Below are 13,336 nucleotides of genomic sequence, written 5' to 3' on the forward strand. Positions count from 1 at the left end.
CACATCAGCACGTGCCCTTATTAAAATCAAGATTTTTAATCCCTTGAGTAAAAATTCTTTATTTCCAAATGAAAACTCTTAATGAGGGGATCATTCATTTATTACGTACGCATTAGCGCAGGGGGGGGGGTCAATTTACTCAAAAATGGAGGGCCGATTGCCGTAACAGCTCAAAAGGACTAATGTATTCTATGATCAAAACTGAACTAAAGTTCGAACCACATTTGCATGACCTCCCTATTTCATTGCGACGCATATTGTGCCGGTTTAGATGTAGTAATCACTAACTACCGATTGAAACCGGTAGATATAGTAATACACCCCAAAACCAGAGATTTTGTTTAAAATGCAACCAAAATGCAATTGGAAATGAATATCACTTTTTATATGAATGTCCAGAATATACAATTCTAAGATCACAGTGCTTACCACAATTCTGTTTAACAAGACCTAGTCATTTTAAACTGATTACCCTTTTCAACTCCCCAAAAAATACTCTAGTCAAATTATGTAAGTTTCTGAAAGCGGCCTTTGAACCTCCATGATGTATCCCCCTAAATTACTAAATACTACACTATATATATATATATATATATATATATATATATATATGTATGTATGTATTGCCACTATATTATATTATGTATTACATGAACGATATTTGTATACTGTACTTTGTACAAAGTTACAATAAATGAAATGAAATGAATGAATGAATGCAATTGCATACTGTAATGCTTAATGTATATGAGTAATGGCCGATTTTGCGTACAGGGGGAGGGGGTAGAAAGTCAAATTTTATGCGTACGTAATAAATGAATGATCCCCCAGTAGTTTAGTACTACAGGATGAGTTTAAATGATCGAATTCAATAAACAAACTCCACCACCCCCCCTCTCCAACAAAAAAGAATTTACTAGCTAAAGCAATATCATATTGTAGTATTTGTAATTGAAGGAATTTCTCTCAATTGAGACTGAATAACAATGACAATATGACCATATTGAAAAATGTTTGTTGAAATTTCGAAGCGAAATTCAACTTGGAGGGATTTTTACCAAGGGAGATTTTTACTTAGAGGGTTTCTACAGATGACCATTGTAACAGTCGAGGATGCAGTAAAGGGTGCCAATAAAAATGATATCCACTTCTCTTTTCTTCATAGGGAATCATTTTAGGCATCGAAGAATGGGCATCATTTTATTTAGACACCCTTCTACAGTATAACCCACACTTAACCTTCTTTTTAAAACATTCTTTAACGCTACAACGCCAAAAACACGTTCGACATTTCTGGACTCGGTTCCATAACTCTGGGTTAAGATAGGAAGGAATGAAAAAGACCAGGTTTTGAGTTAAATGCAGGCTACTTGCCAAGGTTCAGGAATACTTGCGCTATTTACACCAAGATGAATTTACAGAATGAGATGACAATTCATATTTCCACAATGCTATTAGTTAAAAATCCATCCCTAAATTTACCAATGACTTCTTCATGAACTCGGAAAAATTTGTTAGCGTCAATTTGGATTATAGGCATAGCAGTCACCAATTTCTATTATAATTGAAAAAATTCAAATTTTATGCGTAAGTAATAAATGATTGATCCCATTTCAATTACGATTACGCATTAAACCAGTCTAGATCGACGACGGAAAAATACAGAATCTGATAGAATGTAGTCCATAAGATAGATAAGCATTCAGCAGCGAATTTTAGAAATCAACGCATTCATTATTAAAGTTTTTTTGCGGAATGAAGTTTGTAAAATGAATATTTAAGTGAAAAACTATCAACAAGGTTCTTACAGGTTTCCTAATTTCGTTATCTATAACTTTTTCATAGCCAGATTATAGATTTTCCATACCCCTAAGTTACCCCTAACAGGCAATGGAGGCCCATCCAAGGTAATTAAGTGCTAATTATCAATACCACCAACAGTGTTTTCATAAAACTTGTTATCAAATTGTAGTATGACATTTAGAATGACAAAATCCAATTTTGAGACCATTTTCTGATTTTCCATATGACGTTTTCCATAGCCATAGGGAAAAAAAAAAATTTCCATACTATAGCTTTTCCTTGGCCTGGGAAAAAATTCCTCTTATTCCAAAACTTTCCGCGAGTTCAAAGATCCTGTAAGAACCCTGTATCACCGCTGTCAACTGCAGATATATATCGGGTTGAATTGTCGAATGGGAATGATAAAAATAAAACGCGATATCAAATATCAAAGACACATGATATCGAGATATAATGCAGAAACGTACAATTAACGGAAATTATGCTCGTGACGTTTGATGTAATTGCAATCCGAACTGCATGACGTATTCATTACGATAAGAGAAAAGGTCTGCCGATCTAGTTAGACGAGGCTTGCACTTTAAACGTTAATTACTGCATTCAGCTGTTCGCGCAAAGATGGGTTCCGGATAAAGTATTCTCGTACTTTTACATTATCCGAGGCGTTTTAATCTAAGCAACTCGTGCAAACCTGCGTACGGCGACAAATTAAATCGGCTCAATTAAAATGATTAAAATGAAACCATACGACAGACAATGAAGTAAATGAATATCTGAAAAGTTTTAGAGTTCATCTTCCGGGCGCCGTCATGCAGACGAGTTCCTCCAGTATGTACTGCGTTAGCTATATGTGGAATCTGCGAGTTCGTTACGAGTTCATAAATAGAAAATTAAGTTTCCACGTGCTCGTCTAACTTGTGGGCCAACCGATAAAGTATTCTCTAGCGCTTGAGCCGCCAAGCAAAACCCCTCATAAACGGGTTTACGAATAAAACCGGGAATTCGTGCACATTTATCAATCCATTGCACATCAACTTAGAAAGACGCTATCGCTAGCTGGCGAGATGAAAGTTATCCGCGTCGTTCGTCGAACGAAAGAAATCCACACGCAATCATTCATCATCGGACGTTTCCTCCTCCGATAGAGGGTCCAACGGTTCGTCGGTCACGATCAAACAATTCTCATAGAGCAATTGAGCTATATCCATCTGTAAATACATCAAATAAACAATTAAGAAACGCGTATTCAAAAGAGCAGACGCCATCGTCATTCTTTGCTACGGTAGATTTCTGATTTCTAGATTTCTGCCTATTTTTTAAGGAAATGCAGCGCCGTGCTGAGATTTCAGTTTTTTTTAAATAGAAATGCATAAAACAAAAACTAGAATTATATTGATATATATATATATATATATATATATATATATATATATATATATATATATATATATATATATATATATATCTCCATTCATCTGGTCTCAGCTTTTTCAGGTCAAATAAGTAGTATTTCTTCTTAGATTGGTACGATTTGTAGGAATCACCAGTGCAGATGGGGTGTTTTGTAGAAAATATGCTGTTCCAGGCATTTTAAGCCCCATTTTAATAGATGACATCACTAACACACTGCATGACAGACTGCTTTAGTAGTTAAGGGCATTTAACTAACTGGTGTTGTGCAATGAATTTGCCGTCTATCATTAGAGTTTAGAAACAAGCGAAGTGATGGGAAATTTTTGCCATACAGTACATGTTTGGCAGGCAGAGCTAATTAAACCCCTCGTTTAAGTCCCACAAATGAAAACCCGAGTAAAACCCACGTGTAACCCTGGGATAAACTGAAAAGTTGCTTATATTGTACTTCCCGGTCCCATCTAACTGTAACACCAATAAACGAGGGGTTCAGGGTAGTTGTCTACAAAAATCGTCAATCTGACAATTTCAATTTTCAACGCCCCCTCTTGTGAACATAGAATTTAGAAAGAAACCAATGGACCGTGACTCTCACGACAATCATAGAAAACTTCCACCACGAAAATATCGGGATTCTGTCTACAGATGGATGGATGAATGGATAATGGGCAAAAATCGAATGCAATAACCCACAGGTACTGAAGTTCATAGTAGCAGTGTTTTCAATAAGAGCCAGGTCCCAGGTCCCAGACCCGTCTGTCGTTTGTAAAGGACCCGCCTGTTTTTTCAAACCAGCTTTCATTTCCGGGACTGTGACATATTATGGGACCCTCCTGTTTTTCAAAGGGACCTGGCTTGTTAATTTCTTATTGAAAACACTGAGTAGGCTAAAAATGTTGTAAGGTCAGTGTTGAGCAAAAACTGAGCTAGAGCCAAAATTCAGCGGCATCAATTCTGCCTACCGAGCACTTTGGCGTGTATGCTGTTACCTTATCAGTCAGATTTTCGAGAGGCAATTCATCCACGGTCACGAAGTACGGGTATTTATGCATCAGAAATTCTACAGCTGGCGCCACCTGAAAAATATTATACCCATGTTTAACAACTGCAGCCAGCATGAGTAGAATAATAGAATAATACTTGCAAGGGTTAGATCACACTTGATTTACTACTGGCCGGTAGAAGTATCCTGCTTCATGGATCGGATGTTTTTCTCGCGTTTTACATTCGTTTCTTTTTATTTAGCCAAAAGGACAAAGAAAATATTTTCCCAAATAGGTAAATCAACACAAACCTCAGCTGATATTTCGACCAGTTGTATGTCCTTTTCTTGATAGACGCGAGCGTTTTCCAGCGAATGATACACGCGAACTTTGTCGCCTTCTTCCATCACCAATCTACAGCAAAACAATTCTAAAATTTCTATTTGCAGTTTTGAGATATAGGGTCCCCACAGTGTTCCCAAGAGCGGATCCAGGGGGGACTTGTACAGGTCCATCAAATCTGTTTGAGTGCCCCTTTTCATTATGTCAACAAAGGTAATTGGCGAATTTTGCCCTTTTGGGATGTGACAAGTAGTTCAAAATTGGCCTCTAGATCCACCCCTTGTTCCAGTCATAGGTAACAATATAAATGTTTCATTAACTGCTTACCTAATTGCACCGTTGCGTATGATCTTAATGCGTGTGTCCGGATCCAATTCAGCTCGACCTATTATTCTCATGTTTTTCTTGTCCCACATCTCGCCCGTCATCACAATACTCGTCGCTCTTTCAGCTGAAATTACGAAACCGAACAATAATTCAACCGACGCCCTTCAACCGTTGCTCGATAAAATCTAAACATTTCTATAAGCTTTCCGGAGCTGCCAACCTTAGGAAAATGTTCATAAAGATATGATTAAGAATAGAACACGACTTTTAATTACTAAGATGTAAGATGACAACAGCTTTTCCACTGCTTTTTTTATCTTAAATAAATAGGTACTGGTATTGACCCTGTTATTTATTAAGTTGGTAAATTTCGTTTGATTTTTTTTGATTGACTAGTCCCTTACAAACCCACCACACCTGCCACGAGCAAAACAGGAGGTTTAATTTTGAAATCGGAAATCGAAGTAAAGATATAGTTGTGTGATCAGCGTTGGAATTTACAGAATTCTATGTTCAAATCGAAGTACATAATTCGACTGGGATTCCACTGCTTTTAATTGCATCAGTGAGTTAATGGTAAAAATCTGCTCAATATTCTATATAAGATAGTGATCGAAATGTCATACACAATAGGCAACAGCCATATGAAAATACAGGGAGAAACTGTATGAGCTGACAGCTATGCCTTTCACTTAGGTCACTGAACGTTCATCTCATTAAAATGAACTGGAACAAGTTTTTACCTTTAGTAAGAACTGGTGGAAGACACGAATGCACATAAGATTTAGCCATTTGATCACAAGCCGAATCTACTGGAGCGTGAGTTAATAGTTTAGACATTAGAGTCTCGATTTCACGCAGAAATTTCTTCCTTTCTGGGCAATCCTGAAAAAAAATATAAGCAGTTCTTTCGTAAACTCGACAAATCTGACAGGAATTTAGGAAATGAAATGGTTTTTCCGCTATAATATTATTTAGATATATTGTTCTTACTACCACATAAGGCAGGATCTAATCATGATGAAAAATTTTTCTATAGTTTTTATACTCACTGATTCGCTGTGAACGATACCCATGTAACGCATGTAATCACGAGGCAACGACTTGCGAAACTCAACATCCTCGGTGAACGCTGTTTGTAATGCCAGTGGAAAAAGCTGTAAAACCATCAAAATAAGTCAAATGTATAGAGAATACAAGGGAAATTACGCATTCAAATTAGAATAAAGATTATTTTAAATATTCAGTTTTTTTTCTCCAACCAGAGTTTGATGTAATGAGGTTCCACCGTGTACGTCAAAGTGTAATATAATTTTTCTTCATTTATCTTCTTTTTAACATTAAACTTTTATACATTTTCATACAGCATCAAATAATTTGCGAAAAGGGGAAAGTACGATGGACAAGCCAGGAGGCTGTACTCGAGTAGAGGCCCATTGCTCCAATGAAAATACATGTACATAACATCAAAAATACATTTTGAAGTTGAGGTTTCACACAGTAATCAGTGCGATATCATAGGGGATTTATAGACCCAGTAGATGTACAGTCCTGGTAGCCATCTTTTTCGAAATGGGATACTGGCAAGGTTACTGAGGTTACTAAGCGAGGATTCGGCGATAATCCGCAAGGGCCGCTAGTGGCACTGGGTTACAGCGCTTCAATTTCTTCTACATTTCAATTTCAATAAGCTAATCAATTTTCAGTGAAATCAATATCATATAATGAGTGATAAATGGAAGCTTATATCTATCTGATGACCTGTTTGGACATTTTCGGATTTCGAAGCCTAAAAAGAATGTACAAATTTCATCGAAAATGAACTGATTTTTACTACTACGAATAACTAGTGTTTTGTTGCGCCATCTGCTGTAGCAGCCCGCTGTTGCCGATATCCCATTCCTAATCTATGAAGTCGAGAGTTGCGAAAATCTTCTCAAATTTTTCTAAGATGTAGCCTTCATCGGCTTACCTTTTCTAACAGATCACCCCATGTGTTTTGTTGACAAGTCGATAGAGTTACGTGGAGGGAATGCGAGTCTTCAGGGGTGTCCGCTTGATGAATAAACCCACGAGGAAAATACAATAAATCACCGGCCTCTAAAACGATATCTAAAATCGGATCCCCTATTTCTTCTTGCGTAAAATTTTCGCTCGAATACCGTGGCAAGACCTCGTTTTCAGTCCTGCAAACATAAATATGGGTTAAATGCAAACTTAAACAACTAAAAACAACAAGCCTGTAAGCTATCAAATAAGCCTTGCAAATATCAAAATACATGTCATTTTCATCATGTCTAATGACCTTGCAACAGATTTTGTACTCATTCATTGCTGCCAGACTTCCGAGACAAATCAAGGACATTTCAGGTAACATAAAACGAATTTTTCCAGGCCATAATTTCAGGACAAAACAGTACCAGGTATTCCATAGACTTTCCAGGAATGCTTGCCGATGATCGTCAATTCATGGCCATATGTCATTTACATACGCCAACTTTCAATTTCCAGGACAAGGATAAGGACAATTCCAGGACAAACTCGAACATTTCTCAAAAGTAAGGACATTCCAGTACTGATAATTAATTGGCAGATTTCCAAGGATTTCAAGAAGGATGACCCAGTTTCAGAACAAAGCCATCATTTTTTACAAGAATTGAATACCGGTAACGATACGCAAGAAATCCTACAATAATTCTAGCAAAAGACGAAAAGTTCTGACAGCCGAAACATCGCTCCAAATATACTCGTTCATTCAAGAACTTTCCACCTTTTGCTGAAATGATTGTGTGTGGGATTTCTAAGGTACCCAGTATTCATCTACACTGATATTGTGTACTTGACCGGTAACAATGGATGCAAGAAAACATGAATTCAATATACAGTAATATTGAATTCATGTATTATTCTGCAATGAGCTTTCGGAAAAAACTTTACACCACAATGCATCAGATTACAGAAACCAGAGATTACCTAGGATTGTAGAGTCTCCAATGTTTCTTGCCTTCGAGTTGTATCACAAATGCCTCAATGTCGTCATAATGCGGGGCAAATCCTTGAGACCCCGGAGGTGTCAGATATCTGTATAGGAAGAATAATCGTATTTTATTCATCTCAAATAACCGTTCTAAATACTGCAACAATGAGTTTTTCTTTAATCAAACCCAGGACATATTAAACCCTGTTTAGATATCTTAATCGCATTGCAACATCGGAGCAAAGATACATACCGTATTTTTGATCAGACCACATAACAATCTTTCGCATGACGGTTTTTTGAGGACTTGTACACACTAGTGTATCAGTCAATTTATTCAACTGTGTTCTCCACACATAAAGTGATCATCATTAATGTCTAGGCTTTACTTACATATTTGCTCCGACACCGCTGCCGAAATATTCTTGTAATACCGACATCTTTTTCCATAAACCGTTGTGGAACGTGTGAGGGTTCAGGAAGCGAACCGAACAACCATTCTGAAAACAAAGTAAACATATCATCGCAGATTTCCCTACTGATATTGCAATTACTGTAACGTGTGAGGGTTCAGGAAGCGAACTGAACAACCATTCTGAAAACAAAGTAAACATATCATCGCAGATTTCCCTACTGATATTGCAATTACTGTAACGTGTGAGGGTTCAGGAAGCGAACCGAAGAACCATTCTGAAAACCGAACAACCATTCTGAAAACGAAGTAAACATATCATCGCAGATTTCCCTACTGATATCGCAATTTATGTAGTTACTTTAGGAGTCTACTAGACTCCTAAATTGGTATACCGTTTAACCATTTCAGCGGTTTTCTAAGTAAATTTTTATCCCTCGCACTACCCAAACTTGGTTTCTAATTTGGCACCAGCATAATAGGGAAAAAACAAATCCCAACTGTACTAATTAAGGCATAGTTTACTGAACAACTAAAAAATTCAAGACAAAAAATTCGAATTGCCCATTTCTCAAAATTGAAGGATTTTAAAGAAGCTTCAGACATTTTGTTCAAATCAAGAAATTAAGTTTCAACCACCCTTTAAAGCATTTTCCATTTAGAAGGCATTTACTTCTAAGGAATCGAGGAGTCCTAGAGACCCTGAATAAAAACAACAATTGAAACTGGTACACCCCAGTATACAATTAAATCATTTCAAGATTTTTCAACATGAAACCCGACCCGGCTTACTGCCTTTCACCCAAAACTACGTAGGAGTCAGCAGAGTTACCACTACCTACCGGTAAGGAGACAATGATCGTCGATAAACTATTACTGTTACACAATGCTTGTAGGCCACTGGGGTGGTGTACAAAGCAAAAATCAATATGGTTCCAATCCTGGGGAAACATCCATACAACTTACCTGATAATAATCCCATACTACGGACGGATAAGCTCGACCAGACGGGTTGTGAGTTTCACGTTGTCCATTCTCGTATGTTGTGATATCCAGATTCACACCAAACAGTATTTCTTTCTAACAAATTAAGAACAAGGCAAACTTAGGCAAAAAAGAATAGGAAGGGAAATCATTAACGTTGATAGATAAGGCAGAGAAAATAGGTCTTCAGCTTTCCAATATTCAAAGAACAGTGTACGAAAGACTTTCAAAATTGGGGATATAGAAGGAGAGTAATGGTACTGGACCCAGTTTCACTGTTGAGGGTTAAGTTTGTCCTTTCTCTTAACTTTTCGATCAACAGGGTCCCGTCAAACTTATTCGTCCCGACACCTATCAGGACAACATGCCCCTGGACAATTGCCATGACAATCCTGGCACCCAACTGTTGCATTATAAAACACCCAACTATAGCACAATAAAACATGATAATCAAGAAATCTGTTTCAAAGATATCTATCAAACCATTTACCACCAGCACGTGCTTTTAGTTTCCTTATTTACCTCTCGAAGTAACTTGTCGAGGAAGTCTGTGCTGAACCATCCACTATTATACTCGGGTGTATGTCGTTTCACTAGTAGAGGTTTTCGCTGCCACAAATCACTGCAACAAATGCATACCGATCTTAGCTTAATATGACACAATCAAAGCCACCTGACTTGGTTTTACAGTACTTATATTTCTGACCAAAATTTATTGAAAGATTTCCAGTGTTGTTTTAATTGAATGCACGAACCTTAAGAATTTTTTGGGCTTTACAGGATGTATCAATGCTTTGAACATTTTGTCAGCTTCTATTCTGCTGTCGAACATATAATCGGCATCGCTTTCGTCATCGACATCATCATTACTAGAATTGGACATTGCTGGCATTGCGCGAAGCGAGGTGTCCTATATTCATAGTCAGAGAAATGGAAAAGTGTGCACAAATGAATTATCTCAACGATATAACAAATATGGTGGTGAATTATATACCAGCAGCCTGTCAGCTGACAGCTCTGCTGTGCTTGGTTAAATTCATTATTCAATGGCCAGAAGTTAGTTTAAGCAGACTTCTATGAACTAAATTTCTTCACGATCTTATCACAAACATTAATTGTGACAAGTCTCATACAAGGTCAGAAAAGAAATCTAGTTCAAATCACAACATTTACATTCACATTTTCGTGATTTGGATTTGATGATAATAACAATTTAATTTCTATAGCAACTTTTTGTGTTATCATGTTCAATGAGACGCAGGTAGAGATTTCCAAGTCTGAATGTGGTAACTAAATAGGAACGGCCATCAAACAGTTCGAGTCAATAGCTAAGAGATGCCACACAAGGTCACGCGAGCTAGATCGAAGAGCATGGGCTAATATACGGCGTAATGACATCACAAAGGTACTGCGGCGCAAGTCCTTCGACACAGATTTAGACATGAAATTATCGTTATTTCACCAAACACAGATGAATTATTTCGACAAAACAATGTATAGACCTAAAAACAAATTGCTACGTACGTCTAGAGTGTGATCATCTGATAGTGTAGTATTGTCGTATTTTTGTCGTTTAGCCGATGATAACGTAGGCGAGGCACCGTTTTTACGCTTTTTACTACGACTTTCTGGCGTTTTGCGGCTCATCACGGACGATGGCGTTTTCTGTTTCGGCGTTGTTTTCTTCTCGCTTTTCGGCGTATGATGATTAGGCGTTTTCTGTTGTTTTTTCGTGCTTTTCTTACCGCCCGAAGCAAGAACGGCAGTCGGAGAGGCTGTTTCTTTCGGACTCGACGTTCTTGGCGTTTGCGGCGATGTTTCCGTTTTCGGCGAAGAGACGGTAGGCGAATTCACCGAACATACCGACGGGCGTTGCACGACTGGTTCGACTGGAGCGATGGGCTTAACGACTTTAGGCGAGACGAAATTTTTCAGGTTTTTCAAACCGGGAGACAGTGCTTTCTTGAATAAATCGACGGCCGGTTCATCTTTGGTCTTTTTAAAATCTGAAATATCGTAAAAGGAAAAAAGAACGGTGTCCTTAGAACTAGTAAAATATATCTTCTCCATCCCGGAGCAGTTGGGTATGTTTTGTGGCGTAATGGACCTAGTCCCTCAGTTTCGGTAAAAATCATTAAGATCAGACTCTCTTAGTGTTAGAAAAAATCACAATTGAACTCAACATTAACCAACGTGGAACCGGGTTCTGTACGTGGTCCCATATTGCCCGAAGAGAAGAAAATTTATCAAAACAGTATTCTTCATTCATTATTTTTGTTATCTATGGACATGTGGCTTACCAGTTGGTTTTGGGGGTAACCCAGACACCGTATTCGGACTTTCTTTCGATTTCAATGCAGTTAATTTGACGGACGCCTCAAGTTTGAGCGGGCTATCCATAGTGCTCGTCATGAATCGCGCAGCTTTCATTCGCAATTTCTGGAGAACAATGAAAGAGTTTCAACTCGAACTTAACCACAGTGGTAAGGAAAGCTTTAGCCTGCTAAGCCTACAATCAGTTTGCTAAATATCAAAAGGCTAGCGGGCTATGATTAACAATCCCACAATTGATGACATTATATCTACATTTAACGGTTTCTAGATTAATCTAAATCTCATCATCAGAAAAATGGTAATGCGGTAATGTTATTAATATTTCTTCGACAACAATATCTAAGTCAACTTCGAAAACCGTAAGGCGGAATCCAACACTTGACACACTACCTGCGTCTTTTTGAATTCAAGGTCCGTCTTTTTCTTTCTGATACTGTCTCTGATGACATCTTTCAGTTTGCTTGCGCTCGAAATCTTTTCCTTCGGCTGATCTTTTAAGCTTCCCGGTGTCGGCGGGTTGTTTTCGTGGTTCTGAGACTGAAACGATGAAAAGAATAAATTCAAATATTCCAGTTACGCAAAAAAATTCTAAGCTTTTATTTGTGAAAAGTAATTGATTTGATTCCCGAGACTTCCTTCACCCAGTCCTGGAAGTGCCAAGTGGTTGTATCCACTGTGCTATCTTCAGGACAGATCCTAGTGTAGCCAACCACCCAGTAAATTACTTTAGATATGTGTAACTTTTGCTGACCAGATATCAGACATTAAATAGGTTCTCGTCACACAGACCTTCCTGATAATTAAAATATGCAAAAAGGAGAATAAGTGGACATTATGACAAAGGTTAAAGTGGCTGATTAAGTTGTGACCAAGACACAGCAGTTGAGTTCCACCAGCACGCAGTCAGTGGTGACTGTGCGTGATGACGACGACAGCTGCCAGTCTCACCACACCTGAGCCCGAGGCGTTGCATTGTTCGTATCTTAGACTTAGGCTAAAAGAAGTATTAGGTTTTTTTGATTCGTTAAATTCTAAACACATACTTTAAATCGAAAGTCTAAAATACTTTAAATTACAATATCCAACAATACCAACTAATTAGGCTATACTGAACAATAAAGTCAAAGAATTGAATTGATTGGAGAGAAACCAGGAAGTGTGTTTAAATAAAGTACATTCTCTTCAGAAAATACCAAGGGAACACGGGGAAAATAAACTAAATACTTAAATAATAAATAGGTTTTACTGGGTTTGTAGTTTTTATCCCGTTTAAATTCGAATTTAGTACCTTTTTCGACTTGAAAACGGCAAAAGCCGAAACTTTCTTGCCAGACCGCATCATTTCAAAATAAAATATGGGTCACGTCCATACCCAAACTCTAAAGCGAACTGACGAAATAAAATGTCCGCTATAATGTTATATTGCCAGGTGATTTTACTTTAAACTAAAATCATAAAAATTAAATTAGTTTGAATATTAGTAGATTGTGTTCATTATTAGTGTAACTTATGATTGAAATAGGGATTTATAAAATGTAGTTTCGGCAATAACTTTTCCAATTTCTATCGGGCCGGGTCTATGTCCGGTACGCGGCTTGGGGTTGGATTAATTCCAGCCGTCAGAACCCGTGGAAATTGGGTTCGAATCCATATTAAGATTGTTGCTATTATCAAAGCTGCATCCTTTACCTAAATTGAAGTTATCACGATATATCCTTGTTTAAAACCTATATATACCAAACAATACGAAAGAATACTGAA

The 13,336-nt window shown here is 37.6% G+C and overlaps 1 protein-coding gene across 1 annotated transcript; it reads right to left on the reverse strand.

Annotated features, from left to right (window-relative positions):
• Positions 1–628: 628 nt before the first annotated feature.
• Positions 629–12,944, reverse strand: LOC141914818 (ribosomal oxygenase 1-like). The gene is made up of 16 exons (XM_074806129.1): positions 12,864–12,944; positions 11,966–12,112; positions 11,542–11,680; positions 10,766–11,247; positions 9,997–10,151; positions 9,764–9,863; positions 9,224–9,337; positions 8,239–8,345; positions 7,842–7,949; positions 6,841–7,054; positions 5,921–6,025; positions 5,612–5,753; positions 4,869–4,992; positions 4,511–4,613; positions 4,206–4,292; positions 629–3,011 (listed from the first exon to the last, which is right to left on the reverse strand). The coding sequence occupies exons 1-16, from the start codon at positions 12,915–12,917 to the stop codon at positions 2,916–2,918; spliced, it is 2,277 nt and encodes a 758-aa protein (XP_074662230.1). The 5' UTR covers positions 12,918–12,944; the 3' UTR covers positions 629–2,915.
• Between the last annotated feature and the right edge of the window lie 392 nt (positions 12,945–13,336).

This window comes from Tubulanus polymorphus, chromosome 1 (assembly GCF_964204645.1).
Source record: "Tubulanus polymorphus chromosome 1, tnTubPoly1.2, whole genome shotgun sequence".
In the NCBI taxonomy this organism is placed as follows: domain Eukaryota; kingdom Metazoa; phylum Nemertea; class Palaeonemertea; order Tubulaniformes; family Tubulanidae; genus Tubulanus; species Tubulanus polymorphus.